Genomic DNA, 21,462 nt, shown 5'->3' with positions numbered 1-21,462 from the left:
AGTTTCTTTTGTATTTCAATTTGTCTCATTTGTCCATGTAAGGTAATGGAGGGGGTTTAAAGTGAAAAATAATGAGGTTTAAAGTGAAAATGCATTAAATATTAGGTTTTTTTTGTGTGTAATTAACCATTTTTTTAAAATTAAAATCACTAAAAATAAAAAATGGTTAATTACAAAATAAATCCCAACATTTCACATGTTTTTTACTTTAAACCCTAGTATTTTTACTTCAAAGCCCATCCGTTACCTTATACAGACGGAAATGGATGGAAGGGACAAATTGAAACACGGATGAAACTTTATGATTTGATTTGTCGAAATTAAAATACTGAGATTTAAAAACGTTTGAAATCGTGAGTGTTTTTTTTTTTATTGTAATTAACCCTTAAAAAAATAACTAAAAAACTAAAAAGAAATTATAAAAAAAAAAATCCTAGGGTTTAGTCCTTATAACAAAACAAATCTTAAATTTATAATTTTGTCAATTTAAATCTTATTTTTTAAAAATTTTCAATTTAAATCATTTACCTATATTTATTAAATAAAATCAACGAAAAAATATATTTTAATTATTAAACTCAATAAAAATGTTATTTTAGATATTTCATAGACATTTATATTGAATTTAATGGCTAAAATACTATTCTTTTATTGGGGAAATTACCCATAGGTCCCATGGAAAACATGTGATCTCCATTTAATCCCATAACTTTTTCACTACACCCAAAAGTCCTTTCCCCTCTCTCTCTGCTTTTTGCTTCCCTTCCTCTCTCGTTTTTTTTCTACATTTTTCTGTCACCGTATTTGTCATGGAAGAGGACAATCTTCTGCATCATAATCTACTTCCCGAAAGTACGAATCCACTTCCGAGTTCAAGAAGAATAGTTCCTTGATCATATCTTTCTCCATTGATCGGGGTTCATTGATAACCACCAAGCATTGAAATCAACTCCGACGAAGAAGATGATATATTTTCCTACGAAGAAGATGAATGGATCTACTTAGATCTGATATAGATCTACTCAGATCTGAGTAGATCTACACAGATTTGGTTAGACATCCGTCTTTCCCCTTCGATCTCTTTTTTTTTTTTCTCTCTCTGCTATACACTTCTGTTTTTCTGTTCTAATGGAGAAAATTTTCGAATTCTGAACAAGCAGTTTTCGAGTTTTAGTTACAGGCGGTGAAAACTGTAAAATTTTGCAGTTTCAAATTTTTTTTTTGGTGCTGGAATGAATCATGGTTTAAAACTGTAAAATTTTGCAGTTTTATAACATTCTTTAGAATTGTAAAATTTTACAGTTTCATAACACGTTTTTTAATTTTTTTTTTCCGGCAATATTCTAGACATTCCGGTGAGTCTCCAGCGACCGTTAAACGGAAGTCCGACGGTAGTAAGATGTGAACAGTGTCTATAAATTAAAAAAAAAAAAGGATTTTTTGGTAACAATTAAAAATGTGTTAGACTAATTGGTGCAAGTATTTTGTTTTGGGATTAATTGGATTTTGAACTTGTTACATGGGACTTATCAGTAAGTTCCCCTTTTTTATTCAACTTTATTTGATAAAAATAGACAAATAGTTTAGATTCAAAACAAATAAAAAAATATTAGGATTTAAATGAATAAAATTAAGAATTAAGAATTTATTTTACAACACTGATTGGTGGCCCAAAAAATTATGGGTTGAATGGCTCGAAATATTCAAAACGACGTCGTTTTGTGTGTAAAATGACATCGTTTTGACACATTCGAGCCATTCGAGTTACAAAAATTCAGACTACCAAACATTTTCCTTTATTTTATTACAAACATCAAACCTTGAATTTTTTTTATTATTTTTTTTCCAAAAAGTAATTATCAAACTCCACCTTTGTAAATAGGCTAAATTACAAATACATCACTTGAGATTTTGGAAATTACAAGTAATTATCTCCTCATGTGATTTTGGAAATTACATTCCACATCTTAAGGTTTCTAATTTCATAACAAATCAACTCTTTTATTAATAAATCATCAAGTCAATTAGCAGTTTTTAATAATGTTAGAAATATGTTTTAATTAATAATTTAGGTTTTTTTATTATTGTATAGGAAAACAATTATGAAATTTATTTTTTTAATTAATTATGTTAAATAAAAAATTCTACCAAGGGAATATTTACAATTTTTTAAATTACAAGAGACAATCTATTTTTTAAAAAAATCTCAAAAAATATATTTATAATTTATTGTCGTAAATATAAAAGTTTATTGAGCGATAATAAGTAAATATAAAAGTTTATTGAGCGATAATATAAATGTCTAGACCGTGCCGCACTAAATATATACAATATGAGTATTGCTATTCATTCCTAAAAATTAAACTCATATTTTAAATTTAGTGATGTTACACTATATTAAAATATTTAACTCAATTCTCTCTTTTTATTTATTTTTTAATTATCAACCAATTATCTTTTTAACATATCACTGAATTAAAAAAATGAATATAAAAAGTAGATTTGTATATCATTTTTCATACAATATACCTCATTTTCAGAATAAAAAAGGGAACAGAATTTTAGGCTTGGTTTGGGGATGCTCAAAATAAGTTGTTTATTAACTTATTTCTATCACATCATCTTTCTAATTTTTCACATATTTTTTAATAATAAGTAAAAAAATTAAAAAATAAGTCATACCCAAAATAACTCTAGTGTACAAGAAGTGGGGACGTTGCTGCGTAGCCCGCGCAACAGCGTCTGCTGTGCGGTGATTTGGGCCCATTTCGGAGCTTATTTTGATAATTCGAACCGTTCACATTTTAAAATACGTCAAGTAGAACATACCTACAAAAAATCAAGTTAATCGGATATCGTTTACCTATTCATCCACTCATATTTGTATTAATTTTAATCAAGCTAAAATACATTTGTATTTATTTTTGTAGATACAAATGTGAGTGGATGAATACGTAAACGATATCCGATTAACTTGATTTTTTGCAGGCATGTTCTACTTGACGTATTCTAAAATATGAACGATTCGAATTATCAAAATGAGCCCCAAAATCAGCTTAAATTGCCGCACAGTAGACGTTGCTGCGCGAGCTGCGCAGCAGCGTCCCCATATCCTAGTGTACATAGGCTATGCTTGGTACAAACATTTGTGGCTATTTTAGTCACAAAAAGATAAGTTAAAAAATCAAAGACAAAATATCACATCAAAACTATAATCATTTTATTTTTTTTCTTAAAAAATTCAAAAAGTCAAAAAGTTCATCACAAATGAGACTTTTTAACCCCAGACTAAAATAGCCAAAAAAACCAACTCATATCCCAAACGAAGGCATAGTATTTTCTAATAATCACCTTGTTTGTTTCCAATTTCCTGAATTCAATTTTCTAAAAATTGAGTTTTTTATTTTTTGTATTTTTTTATTTGTAAAGATTTTTTTAATATTTTAAATATATATATTTTTAAAACTTTTTAGATATACTCAACATAAATACAATCAAAAAGTATAATATTTGTGATGTTTTCTTAAAAAAAAAATTATTAAATACCAAAAATATAAATATAAAAAACAAAAATTCAATACATTTTTGTATGTTGTGTATTTATTAATTCTTTAAAATATTTTATTTTTTAAATAAATTTAGGTTATGTGCATCTAAAAAGTAAATTTTTAAAAAAATATATTAAAAATTTTTTAAAAAACCACAAAAAAAAAAAAAACTTAGGTGGCTTTTGATTTAGAACTCAAATCATGATTTGGATAAAAAAATTTCAAAACTCATAATCAAACACTCATTTAATAATAGACTATTTTAGTAACTTTTAAACTTTTTACGAAAAGATATCCAGAAAAATAAAAAAAGTGATGTAACAACTTATAATGACTTTTTGACTAAAATTGAAAGTTGTCAATTCAAAAACTCTTTTCAAAACTCTATTTTTAAAAAAAAATAAAAAAAAAACTATTCTTTTATTTTGTTATTTTTTTAAGTATAGACCAAACAATTTGTTATGATTTAGAATATTTAAAATATTTAAAAAATATTCAAAAAATATTTAAAATATTTAAAAAATAAAATATATATTTAAAATAAAAATTATATATGTAAAATATTTTTTTAATTTTTAAATATTTAAAGAAATACAGTAGTAAATACAACACATTAAAAAAATAAATAAATATTTAAATAAAAAATATTTAGCTTAAAAAAATAAAATTAATAAAATTTTAAAAAATAAACCAAAAAAATTTTAAAATACAACTCAAAACTCAAAAAAAAATTTAAAATTCATAACCAAACAAATTTTTTATTTTTAAAACTAATTTCAAAATTTAAAACTCAAAATACAATTTAAAACTCAAATGTTGATTCAAAAACTAAACCAAACAATATCTTAATTTGTAAAAAATGAAATGCTGAAAATTAGAACCAAATAAAGTGAATATATATATATATATATATATTTTTTTGAGTTGAGAAAGAAAAGATTTCACTACTAGAAAATTGACAATCACACATTATTATTCATTTTTGAAATTCAAAATAATGGTATAGTCCCGTCCAATCAGCTCTGAAATGTAACAAACAAAAAAACTGAAACGCTCGCGAAGTTAACGTCCCTTTCTTTCCAAAACCAAACGGCTCTCTTATTTCCATATATCCATCTTCATCGACTATTATTCTTCTACTATTCATTTCCCTCTCAAAAATTCATCAATCACACCCCCCAAAACCACTTCAAAATCCTAGGGTTTGTTCGTTCGAACCATTTTATCAATTCACAGAAACTCCACCAACTTCTCACCTGAAAAATCACTCTTCCTTCACCGATTCCGGACCGCTAAAGTTCAGTGACTACGTCGCTTAATCAGGTTTGTTTTTTCTAAGCAATAGTTTAATTGTTAAAACTTGAATTTTGAACTTGACATGCTCTGTTTGTTTCTGTTTGGTTGGCGAGAAAATGGAAGAAATTAGAAGGAAAGAAGAGATTCGAATATAGTGTTGGTTTTATTTGGCTGTGAATATAAAAGTCTAGTTTTCCGTTTTGTACTTTTGTTGGTAACCAAACAGGAGCATTAGTTGAAACTTGATATTTCTTCTACTGGAAAATCAATTTGCTTTCATATAGTGCCTTCATAGGATGTAGTTTTATGATGATAGTTAGACGTTTCTGTTAAAGCGGCAATTTATGTTTTTCAACTGATATTTAGTTTAATCAAAACTGAAATTTTGAACTTCATGCTCTGTTTCTGTTTGGTTGGCAAGAAAATGGAGGAAATTAGAAGGAAAGAAGAGATTCGAGTATAGTGGTGGTTTCATTTGGCCATGAATATAGAAGTCTTGTTTTCCATTTTGTATTTGAAACTTGATATTTCTTCTTCTGGAAAATCAATTTGCTTTCATATAGTGCCTTCATAGGATTTAGGTTTCTGATGATAATTAGATGTGTAGGTTGAAATGGTAATTTATGCGTTTCAACTGATATTTTACCGTGAATCTGTGATAGCCATCTCTGTCTCCACATATGAATGCTAGTCTGTCTATAAAGTCATGGAGGTGATATACTTCTTTTTATATATATTTTTTAATTCAATTATTCTAGCTTACTTCTTGATTTTGTTTGTTTTGGTGGTGGTGACGTGGCTAGTTTTTCTGTCTCAGCAAGAACAATGTGTTGGGTTCCATAAATGAGATACTTAATACAGGCAAGGTGTTAGATGTGAATTTTTACTTAATTGTCCTTGTGCAATATTATTACAATTTTAACTAGTAAGACCTGCTAAGTCACCAATATTTTTCTAAAAGTCTATGCTGTTAGGAAATGGGCCCAATAATGTATATAAAGCTATTTAACACCCTCCCTCACGTGCAACCCCGTTTTGCACGTGAAGAGACAAACAGAGAACCAAACAGAAGGAGAAGCAAACAATCAAACAGAGAGGAAGGAACCAAACGGGGGCTTACTACCAAATGCAGAGACTTGAACCTAAGACCTCTCTCAACCAAAGCTCTGATATCATGTTAAGTCACCAAATGGGCCCAACAATTTATATCAAGCTGTTTAACAATGTGAGCACTGAGCATGTTCCATTTTTACTTACTTGAGTGATTAGCTTGTTAGGGGGAGGATTGTGCAATCCCCTTGTTCAATGTTCGTAATATCTAGGCAATATGTATTAGTCTCGTGAGGTTTTGATATGGGATTGCTGGTTAAAAATGGCCATGTACTGGTAAGTTATCATTCATGACCTCTTACACATTAGTTTTAGCTTTAATTTGTCTCTGGCCGTATCACTATAGCTTCAATGTGTCATCCTTTTACATTGTAATTTTGTGTCAACTTTTTAAAATTACGTTGTCATCCATCTACTCTTGAGAGCCCTTTATGCAAGACATGTAGGGACAATGCTGGATTTTGAAAACAGATGTTATTTAAAGGCCTAAACAGTGAGTAATTTAGTATTTTAAGGGTTAAATTGAAGGCTAATAAGTAAGGGAAAGGATTAGAGTTGTTTTGGGGGTGATTGGATAGAGAGTTTTAGGGTTGAAAAGTACACTTTTAGAGGGTTGTGAATAGTAATCTGAGAATAGAAAAATTGAAACAAAAAAGAAGAAGAAAGAAGAGAACAAGATAGGTTTAGGAATCACTTCTAAAATTCCTTGGACATCACACCTAGGGTTTGATTAGGTCACATAAATCCATAAAGAAGCTTCAAAACTCTCAAATTTTTATAAAATATCAACTTTATTAGAGTATAACTATGACATGGCTATATATTCTAAACCAACCATAACCAACAAAGGGAACTACTATAATATCTTTAACTTCCAAAACTAATCTAAGACTAAATATGAAACAAAAACAAAGACGAATAATGCTTGGGACCCCCTTTTGGGGGTCACCCCCTCACCCCCCTTTGCCACGTGGCAGGTGGTGATTGGGGGAGCAGGAAAAAAAAGAAAAAGAAAAAGAAAAGGTAACCAATGAGAGAGAGAGGGGGTCAAAGGGGGTGGGAGGAAAAGGGGGGATGAATCATTGTTGAACAAAGACTAACTAAATAACTTGACTCACAAGACGACCCACACAATCCATATTAGAAAATTTTACAAATTACCAAAATACCCTTAACCTTAAAAACCATAGAAATATAAAAATAATCATAAAATAAAACTATAATAATATTAGAAACATACTATGAAGAATGGATACCTCTCCGGATGCAACGTATGGGTGTTCGACATGTGTCGGACATGGACACATGGCGGACATGTGTCAGACACCCTGTGTTACGTGTCTGGATTTTTTTTCTTTTTTTTTCAGTCAGACACTTTGTGGACACGCTCAAACACCTAAGAGACACTGCGGGGAGAGAGAGAGAGAGAAGAAATCGCCCACCTGTAAACCCTAGTCAAAGCTATCGAAGCTTTTGAAGGCCTTTAATGAAGCAATCACGGGTAGATTTCTCTCTCTGTCTCTCTTCTTTTCTTCATCTCTCTTTTCTCTTCTTCTCACCCTCTTCGTTCTTCTCCCCTTCTTCTGTTCTAGTTCTTCTTCTTCTTCTTCTTCTTCTCTTTTTTTCCTTTCTCTCTTTCTCTCTTTCTCTCAATGTTTTCTCTCTCTCTCTCTCTCTCATTTTTTATTTTCCCCCCCTTTTATAAGGTCAGACATTGGATAACTGAAAAAAAAGGGTGCAACCCCTCTATTTTTCAATATTCATCTTTGGCCCTCATTTAGAGCAAATTAATTTTATTTGAAGAAAAAACAAATTTTTTGAAATTGCTGAATTTATTTTATTGGGTAAAGTGCTGAGATTGATTAATAGATGATGGCTGTATATATATATTTAAAATATTTTTTGATGTTATTTTGTATTTTTTATTACTTCTCTATTTTTTTAATTTTATAACATATAACAAATAAATAAAATTATATATTTCGAGCGTGTCTCCCGTGTGTCGTGTCCCTTATTTTTTTAAAATTTACGTGCTTGCGTGTCCGTGTCATGTCATGTACTCGTGTCCGTGTCCGTGCTTCTTAGGAAACATGATTATGTATGGTTTGGTTCCTATTGATTTCTCTTTGAAACCATTCCAATTTCTAAATATCACCGCTTCTTTGAATTTACTCTTCCTTGAGCTTCTTATATTCTGCATCATTCTCCATTGGTTGGAAAAAACTCAACCATGAGTTTTGAAGTGTTGAAATATAAGCATCCACAAGCTTTGAAATTGCATCCATGGCTTCATGTTAAAATCTTTAAGTTGTCACCGCCTTTTCTTTGTTGGAGATAGGAACAAAAATATTGAGAAATTGATCTTGTCCTTCATGATATTAAATATGTCAGGCATGACAAATTCAATAAAAGGAATTGAAACATTCTTGAATTGATCCAAATTGGGGGCTGCAAAAGTGATTCTGTGCGTTATGTTCTCATTTGGCTCCACAAGTAGTGTTTGCAGTTGATTTGAATACTTCCACCCACACCATTAATTGTGGATTCCAAACTCTCATCGCCTTTGTCAACCAATGTTCCATAATGCAGTTCAATATTACCATCCCTTTGGAAAATATCAGTACACCTATTGGAGAGAATTTAGGCAGTAAATTGGTGACTTATAAGGCCATAGTAGGATCAGCATCAGCAACTTGTTGCTGTAATTCTTCAATCCCTACATCTTGTGTGGCCTCCGAACCTTCTATTTGGACAATATCCATAATTGTAGGCTCCGGAGACAACTCTCTGGACTCTAAATTAGGCTCAGCTAGTAATTTATTAACATCAAAAGACAAATCTGGTTCTGGACCAGCCACTTACTCCTTTGACTTTGCAATCATTGCTACTGCGACACCTAAAATATTGGATTCATTGCCCTGTTCTCGAGACTCTTCAACAGCAATTACAGGGGATTGTTGGATTTCTTCTGAATCATCAATAATTGTTTTTTCATTCTTTGAAATCTGGTCACCTTTCCCCATGGCAAAAGTTTGCTTGTCATCCACAAAATCTATCTTGGAACATACAGAATTTTGGTTGACGAATTTCTTCAAAGTTGGTGCCCCTTGTGGTGTTTTTGATTCATCAATCACAGCCTCATTATCCTTCAAAATCTGGCCATCCTTCACCTTTGGAAAATTCTGAACATATTCATTGGCTTGCAACTTCAATTGTGTAGGGTTTTCATTCCTGAGAACAATATTCAGCTTTGGTGCATCTTGTTGTGGCTTTTTAGCATTTTTTTGTGGCACTTTAGCCTTTTGTTTTGGAGTTTCTGTTGGTTTCTCTTGCTGGATAGTCTTGCATTATACGTAGGCTTCAAAACTGTAGATTTCTCCTTAAATTTTACAAAAAACTTAAATTGTATAGCCGTTTCAATAGTATCTTTGAGATCTTCCAAATATGCATGAAACATCTCTTTTTTAATTTCAAATCTCAATCCACTTTTGAAACAAGCAATAGTCATCCGGTCACTTTCGACAACTCCAAACTTGATAAATAACTCCTTATATTTTCTTGCATAATCAATCACACGCATATTACCTTGCTCAAGAGTATGCAATTGATCAAGAAAATCATCTTGAAGATCCCTTGGACCAATTTTTTTTCTAAGAAGCGCTTTACCCTCTTCCCTAGTCAATCCACTTGTATAGGATCTCACACAACGTAAAAACATCATGGTGGAACCTTAAGCTTTGATACCAAACAGATGTAGGACAATTAGGGAAGCAGCAAATCTGGACTTTTGGGGCTGATTTTAATTAGATTTTATGGCTGAAATAGTAATAAAAGTATAGGGGACGAGTAGTGTTTGTTTAGGGTAATTAATGGGTAAGAGTTTATGCCCCGTTTGTTTTTAGAGATAGAATGGAGGGGATTAATAGTGAGGGGATTGTTAGTGAGGGGATTAATAGTGAGGGGATTAATAGTGAGAAATTGTTAAATTATTTTTATGTAAAATAATAAAACAAATAAAAAATATAAAAATTAAACATTAATATTTTTTAAAAAATTCCCAATATATAAAAAATAAAAAATAAAAAAAATTTCTAATCCCCTCACTATTTTTCTAATACCATCTCTACCTTCTCACTATGAATCCCCCTTCCAAAGGTATTAGTAATACCAAGGTATTAGTAGTCCCAAGGCCATCTCTCAAAACAAACAATGTATTAGTAATACCAAGGTATTAGTAGTCCGAATCCCCTTTCTATAACCCCAAGCAAACGGGGCCTTAAGCATGAAAAGATGGGATTTTGGCACTGTTTAGGGGCTGTGAACCATACCCGTGAACAGTATTTTTGGGCTGTTAAAAGTGTAGAAAATAAAAGAAGAAAAAAGAGAAGAAGATAAGTCTAGGAGTCAAAATCCCTTAGGCATCACACCTAGGGTTTGATTGCATCACAAAATCCATAAAGAAGTTTCAAAACTCTCAAAGTTTTATAAAATATCAACTCTATTAAAGTATAAGCATTGCATGGCTTTATATAGAACTACACTTCCTAAACCAACTATAACCAAAAAAGAAACTATGATAATATCTTTGTCTTTCAAAACTAATCTAAGACTAAATAATAAATTAAAAAAAAAAAGAGACTAATTAAATAACTTGACCTACAAAACTACTCATCACACAACCCATATTAGAAAATTTTGCAAATTATCAAAATACCCTTAACCTTAAAAGTCCTAGAAACATAAAAATAATCATAAAATATAACTATAATAATATTATAAACATGATTATATATCGTTCCTACAATTTCTCTTTAAAACCATTCCAATTTTCAAATATTACTGCTTATTTGAATTTACTCTTCCTTGAACTTCTTATATTCTGCATCAGCCCTTGTTTTGCTTGTTTTTGATGGTTAGCATACTTGCTTTTGTCCCCATGGTATTCTGTTGTGAATGTGTTTGTGCAGTGAAAAAAGAGGAAATAATAAATGTGCGAGTCCTAAGTGGGATTGTGCATATCTGTATCTCTCTCTGTGGAAAAATTATGAGTGTTATGCATATCTATTGCGGTGTATTATCCTCTCTTTTTGGTAGCCAAATCGAGGTGCATAAAAACATTAATTGGATGCATTTGTTTTTATTAGATCTAGGATTTTTTAAATTCATCTTAGGAAATTTCATGAGCCCCTAAGTCTTCCATTATGTCTTTCTTAATTTCACATGCATTGACAATATGAAATGTTAGTGCCCTGCAAGTAATAACGTTTTAAATCTGTCTGAAGCAACAGAGCAGGTATTTAAATTAAGTAATCTAAGTGTTCTAGTCTGAATTAACCTAACCAGGCCCAAGCATTTGTAATTATGTGTAAGAATTTATGTATTATTGATTGATGTCTTGATTGATAGATTACAAGATTCATTAATTACAATTCCTATACAATCTATATATAGAAGAAAATGTGGTAGTAGGTGTAGTGGAGGTGATAGTGGGTTAGGTGAAGTGGAGTGTGTAGTGGAGTAGAGGTAGGTGAAGTGGAGTGTGTAGTGGAGTAGGTGAAGGTAATGTGGTAGTAGGTGTAGTGGAGGTGATAGTGGGTTAGGTGAAGTGGAGTGTGTAGTGGAGTAGAGGTAGGTGAAGTGGAGTGTGTAGTGGAGTAGGTGAAGGTAAAGATGGGAAATTCTAACAGCCCCCCGCAAACTCAAGGAGGAGAGAAACTAACCAACTTGAGTTTGGAGAGAGTAACAAAACAAGAAAATACATAAAAATAAAAAAGGATAGGAGACACTGTATGGTCGTGTCAGACCGTTGGTGAAGACACTGTATGGGGTGTCATAACGTTGTAGAGGACACTGTATGGTGGTGTCAGACCGATGTAGAAGACAGTTTATGGGGTCATGTCGGACCGTTGTAGAAGACAATGTTGTGACAGTTTACGGAGTCTTGCTGGACCCTTGTAGAAACTAACCGGAATCAATGTCGGGACAGTTTACAGAGTCTTGTCGGACCCATAAAGGAGCTAACCGGAATCAATGTCGGGACAGTTTACAGAGTCTTGTCGGACCCATAAAGGAGCTAACCGGAATCAATGTCGGGACAGTTTACAGAGTCTTGTCGGACACTTGTAAAAAACTAACCGGAATCAATGTCGGGACAGTTTACAGAGTCTTGTCGGACTCTTAAAAAGTTGCACCCTCAAAAGGTGTGCCCAATTTTGTCAAAAGGCGTGCCATCAAAAGGCGTGCCCAATTCATCAAAAGGCGTGCCATCAAAAGGCGTGCCATCAAAAGGCGTGTCCACTTTGTCAAAAGATGTGCCATGAAAAGGCGTGCCAGTTTGTCGGGCGGCAAGAGGCGCGCGATACGCGTGGCTGCCTCGGCTATTTAACCAAGACGAAGGCTGAGGCTGAGGCATACCATTCTGAAACCTCTGAAACCAACCCTTCGCTGAAAAAACTCTGCCTCTGCGGAGAGAGAAACTGTGGAACACTTTGTTGCCATTCTGTCACCAACCCTTCCGAACATTACCAGTCTGAAATTGCTATTTCGCTGAAACACTTAGCAACCCAAAAACATGGCCTCTTCTTCCCGTCCAGCTACCCAGAACCTGCTCACGCTCTTTCCAGAACTGAACGAGCCCACAAGAGAAATAACTGGTGCGGTGGCCAGTGAACCTCAACCAAACACCTCTGGTTTTGCTCCATTGAACTTTCCGATGCGGTCGGTGGAGCAAAAAATGGCGGTGCAAACTGATATTGAGGCTAATCAGTATACTCTGAAGTCATGCGTGGAAACCATGACGGCGGTCACAAATTTGTCGAACCGGCTGCAGAGTAGGACAAATGAGGTGCAGCATGTAAATTCCCAGCTGGCTCTGCTCCAACGCATGTATAAGGATGCGCGAGCAGAGATAAGTGTGCTGAAAGCAGAAAATAAGGAGCTGAAGCGGAAGGCCACTGTGATGTTCCGATTTGGAGGTCCGCCGTATGCTGCAGTGGAGGAGTATGGAGGAGTGAACGTGCTCGGCGGCGTAGGAAACACGGAGGCAGCACCGTCAAGGGCCGCCCAGGACGGAGGAAAGAAGAAGAGATCTGCAGCAGAGTAGAGAAGAAAAATCCCACTGTGGGTGTTGGGTGTGTTATGGTGGTTTTTTTTTTTTTTTTTTTTTTTTTTTTTTTTTTCTCGTGTAAAATTATGATCGGGGTTGATCCTGACATGAATAAAATAAGTGTGTTTGGCAAACTCGAATGGTAGGTGTGGTAAGGCAGAAAAATCAACTGGAATGAATTTTTTTTTTTTTTTTTTTTTTTGTGAAAATAATAATAATAATAATAATAATAATATTAATATGGAAATCATGGAGTGGGCGGTGGTACAAAAATATTGTGTAGAAAAAGAGGGAGATGGTGGAAAAGAGAGGCCACTCATGTTATTAAAATAAATTAAGGAATTAAAAAAAGTGATATTGGTTTTGTTTTCAAAAAGATGGATTAAAATAAATATAAAAAAAGAAAAAGAAAGTGGAGACCATGATGAAAGGTGGGAACAAGTGTGCTGGTGCTGTGTTGTAATGGTCAGAAAGAGAGATAAGAAAATAAAATAAAATAAATTTCAAGGTGCTGTGTTGTAATGGCATTGAAATATCCACCATCATAAAGAGTATCAGTGGTGCTGCATATGTTTATGAGCATTATTTGAGGCCTTTCTTTCTTAACCCACAGCAGACTGTTAACGTCTAGTATGTCCCAAGGAAGAAGGACATCTTCAGTAAGCCAGATGACATTCTAACTGCTGCTGAGAAGTACATAGAAGAACATGGCCCGGAAGCATTTGAGAAGCTTGTTAGCAAGGATAGGGAAACCAACTTCAGGAGTAGCAATTACACGTATTTTGATGAGGACCACAGCTATTGAGCCTTGTTTGGCTGAGGGAAACACCTTTTTTCCGCTGCTGTTAGGAGTATCTTTCCGGTGGAGAAGCTGCTATGGACTATTTGGGGAGAGTGATGTCGAAAGCCGGAGCCTTGGATCTCGCCACCGGCGTCGGCGGAAAGATCGAGAAAGACGATGTTCTCTCCGCTGTCCAGAAGTATGAGCAGTATCACGGCTACTATGATGCCGAGAGAGAATGAGATGTTATGAAGATATGATGAGGAGGTAGGTATGTAGTAGACAATTCTAGCGGACTAGGTTGAGGTCCGGCGGGCGGCCAAGGCGAGGTTGCCGCCCGCCGGTGAAGCGAAAAAATATTAAATTCTTAACCTTGCTCTGATACCATGTAAGAATTTATGTATTATTGATTGATGTCTTGATTGATAGATTACAAGATTCATTAATTACAATTCCTATACAATCTATATATAGAAGAAAATGTGGTAGTAGGTGTAGTGGAGGTGATAGTGGGTTAGGTGAAGTGGAGTGTGTAGTGGAGTAGAGGTAGGTGAAGTGGAGTGTGTAGTGGAGTAGGTGAAGGTAATGTGGTAGTAGGTGTAGTGGAGGTGATAGTGGGTTAGGTGAAGTGGAGTGTGTAGTGGAGTAGAGGTAGGTGAAGTGGAGTGTGTAGTGGAGTAGGTGAAGGTAAAGATGGGAAATTCTAACATTATGTACATGGCAACCTTGTAGAGCTTTGATTTCTTTCCCCCCAAATCCCCTCCCCCCCCCCCCCCCACCCCTCTCTCTCTCCCCTTTGGATTTTAGGTTCCTGGTCCGATTTTTGTTTTTAAGTCCTTGTTTACATTTTCTTTGTTTTACCTCTCACTAAACAACAAATTGATTCATACAAACATTTAATGCTGTTTCACAGCAGTGTGTGTTACTTGAACGAATGAAAGTTTGGTGTTTTCAGGTGTCTTGGTATTTGCATATGTGGATGTTGTAATTCAAATGTTACAATTGCACAATGGACTATGGGTAATTTACATGGATTTAATGGGTTCCCCATTTTATATAGAAATGTGGAGGTAAGAGCCCTGGAAAGTAAAATCAGAAATGGTAAACTCATGGGAAATATAATTAATTTGGAATGGTTAAATTATAATTTCACCCCAGTTTTCTTTCTATTATTGGTATGAATAGTTTTTTCACCAGAAGTGTATTTCTGAAATGTCTCAGACAACAACCAATTTTACAAGTTTTGTTTTAAATATCATTAATTATTTGGAGGTTAGATTAAATTGTTTGCAATCATGTAAAGCATCTTATTTGTCCTTAATTGGATATTAGTAATTGTTTAAGTAGATTTTGAATAATTGGTGTGCAGTAAAGCTTACGTTTTGACTTATTTGCAATGGTTCAAATCTTTGTTAAGTTAAAGTTAAATGAAGTTTCTCTTTAAAATCAAGAAAGAAATATGCAAGCTTGGTAAGTTTGGATACATGCATAAAATGTCAGGAAACACATTGCACTTATGTCTAATTATGGAACTTTTATTTTAAACTTCAATGGCACGTAAGGTTCTAGTTTGTTGAAAGTTGTTGATACTCTTTTTGTCTCATGTTTGTTCATTATTTTTCAAATCTATAATGAATAAATTTGAATTTGTGATGTTTCTGCATTAAATCTTTAGGTCCACACTTTTCTCACCTTATACATGCTTCATAATAGATGGGCAATAAGAGTGAACCTAGTAATCTATTTAATAAACTATAAGAGAGCAACTGGTTGTAGTTTGATTATGGAAACACCAATGAGTAGACTTTCTAATACTGGCATTAGACTAACCTGGACAAGCAACCAAAATGGACACATATCATATGGGTAGAGGGAAGTTCTGGAAAAAACAATCAAAAAAAGACATGTTAATACTTAAAATGGGAGATGCCGTGATTTATAAATAATCAGAAAAAGAAGATCTGGGATCTGTCCCCTTTGGGTAATAAAATTTAAGAAAAGCCAATTGCTATGATTTAGTCATGTGTGAAAACATGATAAGTTCAAGCAGAAAGATCTTTTAACCACTAGAGGGCTCATTGTGGATCTGATGAGAAAAGCTTTCACCTCACAGTTTTCTTGGAAGATTAGGCTCCTGACACAGTGGTGCATTCACGTAGAAGATTTTAGTCCACCCCAGCAGATATAGCCTAATTGTCGAACACAATGATAATTGTAAACATATCATTCTTAATGTAGGCAGGCTGTAATGTTTTGTTTTTAGTTACTATTTTCATGTTTTGTATTTTTGTGTCATATTTTAGTATGCATCTCTATTTGATGTAAGGGCTCTTTGGTAATCTTCATTATCTGTTCCTCTCTTATCATTTATTTATTTTTTCAGACAATTCATTCAACATATATATTTACCCATTTCAGCTTTTGCATATGGAAACAACATGTGGATCTCTTCTATCTGAGCTACAGGTTTTTTCAATTTCCAAATGATTTATTGTATTTTTATACATGAAGTGCTTCTTATTCCTTTCTATAAATCTCTTTTTCTTGGGACTCATTCTTAATGACTTTTTCCCTCGTAACCTTGTTTCTAAAAATTGTCATTTTGATTAGAAAATATGGGATGAAGTTGGCGAGCCAGTGAGAGAAAAGGACAAAATGCTTCTTGAACTTGAACAAGAGTGCTTGGAGGCATATAGAAGAAAAGTGGATCAGGCAAACCAGAGTAGAGCTCAGCTGCGAAAGGCAGTTGCTGACTCTGAATCAGAACTTGCATACATCTGTTCTGTAATGGGTGAGCGACCATTACATACAAAGCAGGTTAATGGAAGACATGACTCCTTTTTTTAATTTCTTTACTTAGATACCCATTTATAATTTTAATAATTTGTTAAGATTTTTTCCAATTGATTTCACATTTTGAACAGTGTGCTGGAAGCCTGAAGAAAGAGCTTGAAGCTGTTATGCCTCTACTAGAGGAGATGCGGAAGAAAAAACTTGAGAGGAGGAGTCAGTTTGTTGAAGTTTTAGATAAAATAAAGAATATCTCAAAGGAGATGTGTATATCATTGGAAGATAATCGATGCATGGCAGTCATCAACGAGAATGATCTGTCTTTGAAAAGACTAGAAGAATTACACATTCAGTTGCATGCTCTCCAAAAGGAGAAGGTCTGATATGCAGTTTCTGTTCTTGTTCACACATTGGGAATTCTTATTGCAGTAATAATTTACTACTTGGAAATTGATTTAAAGTTTTGTGAAAATCTGGTAATCAAGTGGTAATCCTAAGGGTCAGTAAAAAATTTGTACTCAGACTGGGGAGATGACATTTAACACACTTACATGGGCTCACAAAAAAGGAGTTTTGTAATATGAAGGATTATTTCAGTTTTCATTTTTAGAAGTTACTATGAAGAATCTTCTGGGCATTCTAATAGTTCTGTTTTAAACTTACGATGAGATCTTTTCTAACTGATTTTGACAATTTTACCTGCAGAGTGACCGCCTGAAGCAGGTGCTGGACCATTTGAATACTCTGAATTCACTATGTGTGGTGCTTGGTGTGGATTTCAGGCAAACAGTTAGTGAGATTCATCCCTCTCTGGATGATTCCATTGGCACAAAAAACGTAAGTACTAAAACAATGGAAAGGTTATCCACTACAATCCAAAGGTTGCTACAGGTCAAGATTCAGAGATTGCAACAGGTTAGCATCCGTTGAAAGTTTGTGTCACTGTGAATTCTGGTCTAAATTAATTTTCTACTTGGTTTTGCTCACCCTTGAAGCTACATCAGGTTCAAGATCTTGGGACTACTATGGTGGAACTTTGGAGCCTGATGGATACCCCAGTTGAGGAGCAACTAATGTTTCAGAATGTCACAAAGAAAATAGCTGTTTCAGAAAATGAAATTACTGAGCCCAACTCTCTCTCTTTGGATTTCATCAATTATGTATGTGGTTGTGGAGTCTCTTTAAGCAGGAAATTTTATTTATGGATTTTATTTGATGCTTTGATCAACGCATCATTTGTAGTTAAGAGTTTATTGTTATATAATGTTTCTCTACAGGCTGAAGCAGAAGTCTCAAGGCTGAAACAGATGAAATCAAGCAAAATAAAGGAGGTTATTTTGAAAAAGAGGTCGGATCTCGAGGAGTTGTGCAGGAAAGCACACATGGTTGCAGAAGCACATGATGCAGTGGATTATTCAGTTGAAGCTATAGAGTCGGGTAACTGTCTGCTCCCGATTATTTTTATTCATATAGAATATTAAAACTTGTTAAATATGTGTTGATTTGTTGAGGGGAGTATATTTACTACCGAGTGACTTTTTTGAAAATTTTCCATGAGATCAACGTCAAGGATAACCTGAAAGCTGTTCGTGATTAGTAAAATACACATTATATCTTCACATCTTGATGTACAGGTTTATATACAACTTAGCTTCCCTTTTCACTTCACTTGTGTCTCATTTAAAAACTCTTCATCATTGGTAGTCTCATCACTGTTCTCTTATTAATGCAATTTTTAACCATTTTGCAGGAATCGTGGACCCCTCATATGTACTGGATCATATTGAGCTGCAGATCTCAAAGGTTAAAGAGGAAGCATTTAGTAGGAAAGACATACTCGACAAGGTTGAGAAGTGGTTGGCTGCACGTGAAGAAGAGTGCTGGCTAGAGGAGTTCAACAGGGTTGAATTATTTTGTTGCATTTGTGAACAATTTTTCAGCTCAATTTTTTCCATTCCCTGCATTGTTCTGAAATATGGTACACTATTGTAGGATGATAACCGGTTTAATTCAGGACGAGGTACTCATCTTATTTTGAAGCGCGCTGAGAAAGCTCGTGCTGTGGTTAACAAAATTCCTGGTACATGTCTTGCTTCATAGATTGCTACGATGATTATAATGTGTACATACAAGAAACTTTCACATTTTATAACCAATGTCATTTTTATTTTAAGTATCACATACGTGACTCATCTTGTGACCTAATACATACACTCGTCAACAACACCATTGAAATTTGTTTAACACCCTGTTAATAAACCTTGGTTTGTGGGTTAGCATGCATGAAAAAAAGTTTAAAGCTTCAATTCTTATTTTCTGGACTTATCAAGAGAAAATGAATTGAGATATTTAGTAAATTGAGATTCCAAATGCAACTGAATTACTTCGGCCACATCAGTACAATATTCATGTACGTTCTTGTAGCAAAATCAGAGGCACTATAAAAATTTTAACTAGATTGGTGCACAAGTCTTGGTGTGCTTAAATACTACATTTTCATGAGTTCCATGTTTTGATTGGCCTTCAAGCAGCAATGGTGGAGGCATTGACTTCAAAAGCCACAGCTTGGGAGAGAGAAAGAGGAGTAGAGTTCTCATACGATGGTGTAAGCACTTTAGATTTAGTATTAGAATTTTTTGAAGAGTTTTCAATTTCTCATATATTAGACAAGTGTTGGCCCAAGTCACAATTTGTTTAGACTTCAGTTCCACTTAAATATGTTTGATATGCCCTATGATCTCTGTTATCGTCCAGGTTCATCTTCTTTCTATGCTTGAAAATTACACCATCTTAAAGCAAGAGAAAGAGCAGGAACGTCAAAGGGAGAGAGTATGGACCTTCTTGTTTCAACTTTCAACCACTCATGATAGATTTAAGAATTCTCCTTATGAAATCTTTTATGCCTTTGCACAAATTATTCCTATTTTAGGACCAGAAGAAGCTCGAGGGGCAGTTGCTAGCAGAACAAGAAGTGCTTTTTGGATCAAAACCAAGTCCAACAAAGAGTGGAAAGAAGGTTTCTTCTACATCTTCCTCTGGAGGTGCAAGCAGCAGAAGATTATCACTTGGAAGGGTAATGCTTCGAACCCTAAATTCTGAGAAAACTGCTCATTCTTCTCGTCTGATCAAGAAGACTAACTCTGTGAAGCAGCACAAGTCCCGAAACAACCACCGAAGTGGTAGCTCTGCAGACTTGTCTTCTGGTAATTGTTTTGAACATAAAATTTTGTTTGGTGTTATTTGTTGTTGGGGATTTGATAGAAGTCTTCATTGTCAGTTGGTTTTGGACCCCACTGCTATCCACTGCCTACAGTCATTTTTCTTGGCTGCGTTTGTTAACGTTGTCAGTTTGCTGTTTACACAAAACAGGAAACATGTTTTTAAAATAAAATAAAAAAAGAACATGGTTGTTGAGTAACCCTGAGGAGGTAGCGGTGGTGGCCAGCAGTGGTGGAGGAAGGAGGAAATGAAAACTTGTTTTGAAAACTAGTTAAAATACATGTTTCTTGATTCTAAAATTTTGAAAATTATTGCTATTTTTTTTTTGGAAATGATAGAAGTTCCCAAATGTATTTTAGTTTCAAAACAATTCCCAAAACATTACCAAAACAATAATTTTTCTCTTCCAATTAGTAAATTTTAACAGTTGGGTAATTGAATGCTGATTGTACAGTCATGAATATCCATTTACATGCTTTTGTTTGGTTCCATGTTATGCTCAGTCGGAAACAGAACAGTTCACAAACATATTTTTGTTTCCAGTTTTAAAAAATTTTAAAAACAGAAAACAACTATGTTTTTCTCTTCCAAGGGGTAGGATTTGAACAGTTACAGAGTAATTGCATTGATTTAATTCTGGGTAATTGTATCCACACATATATGTTGCTTGTACAATCATGAATATCCATTTAAATGTTTTTGTTTGGTTGCATTTTGTCCTTAGCTTGAACTTTCTGGTTCAAATCTTTTTGCAGGCAAGAAAATCCCAGACACGGGTGGTCTTCAAGCGAAGCAACTGACCTACAATGCATCAAATGCACTTGAAATAAAATCACCGTTGATCCGGAAGCCCCTCTCGCCAGTAAATTCTGCATTATTGTCCAACACTGGTAATTTTCAAGGCCAAAACACAACAGAAAATGCAGCAGCGTCTCAAAAGACTCTTCCTACTAACAAAACACCAGTGTCAAGTCCGGCCAAGGTTGTGTCTGCTGTTGATGATGAGAATAAAACCCCGAGGACAGTACCGGTCCCACTGCCAGCTACTCCGCCGACGGTGTCAGTTGCTATGCAGATGGTCGCAACCCCGGTGACGCCATCTGTCCCTTGTCGTGTTAAAGATGTTGAGTACTCTTTTGAGGAGAGAAGAGCCAGTTTTGTCCTTCCCACATCATATTTGAAGTCATTGCTGCCACTTTGACTCCGAAACGAATCAAAAAACAATCTTGCTTGATGCACATAAGCAACCTATTGGAATTTTACCCACCCCTCTCACATGTTGGTGGGTCTCATAATATTTTTTGTTTTTCTAATAAGTCGGATTCCTATCAGCTTGAATGGTATGGTATTCAAAACGTAGTGTCATTTTAGACCTTTCACAAAGTACAATTTGCTCCTACTGCCACTCTAGGGGGGATCCTATTTTTTGCAATGAGTCATGTTAATTTTTACTTTAAAAATTGAACATATTCCTTTATACCATGTTCGTTTGATGGGATAAGGAGGTGAGCTTAAGTCGTGAGCCCCAACTGTCCTATTGTCCACACTCCTCAACAATGGGGATTAGTAGTTCAAATTCAAAATTCAAAAATAAAAAATTACTGACCTAAATA

The 21,462-nt window shown here is 34.2% G+C and overlaps 1 protein-coding gene across 6 annotated transcripts; it reads left to right on the top strand.

Annotated features, from left to right (window-relative positions):
• Positions 1 to 4,612: 4,612 nt before the first annotated feature.
• Positions 4,613 to 21,350, top strand: LOC114297385 (65-kDa microtubule-associated protein 3). Of its 6 annotated transcripts, none has more exons than XM_082869623.1 (14): positions 4,613 to 4,871; positions 16,259 to 16,306; positions 16,451 to 16,657; positions 16,765 to 17,007; positions 17,336 to 17,545; positions 17,635 to 17,790; positions 17,908 to 18,067; positions 18,381 to 18,532; positions 18,623 to 18,710; positions 19,162 to 19,235; positions 19,385 to 19,459; positions 19,560 to 19,703; positions 19,782 to 19,833; positions 20,605 to 21,350. In XM_082869623.1, exons 2-14 carry the CDS (start codon positions 16,268 to 16,270, stop codon positions 21,048 to 21,050), a joined length of 2,046 nt encoding a protein of 681 aa, XP_082725749.1. In that variant the 5' UTR covers positions 4,613 to 4,871; positions 16,259 to 16,267; the 3' UTR covers positions 21,051 to 21,350. The 6 variants fall into 6 exon arrangements, with proteins under 6 accessions (XP_082725749.1, XP_028097593.2, XP_028097594.2 ...); XM_028241794.2 differs by lacking the exon at positions 4,613 to 4,871 and adding an exon at positions 14,842 to 14,910; XM_028241792.2 differs by having other exon boundaries at positions 4,733 to 4,871; positions 19,560 to 19,833.
• The last annotated feature ends 112 nt before the right edge of the window (positions 21,351 to 21,462 follow it).

Source organism: Camellia sinensis, chromosome 5 (genome assembly GCF_055761805.1).
Source record: "Camellia sinensis isolate YWXY chromosome 5, ASM5576180v1, whole genome shotgun sequence".
NCBI classification, from domain to species: Eukaryota; Viridiplantae; Streptophyta; class Magnoliopsida; order Ericales; family Theaceae; genus Camellia; species Camellia sinensis.
The sequence above is the reverse complement of the archived record's forward strand: the minus strand, read 5'-3'. Positions and strand labels throughout refer to the sequence as shown.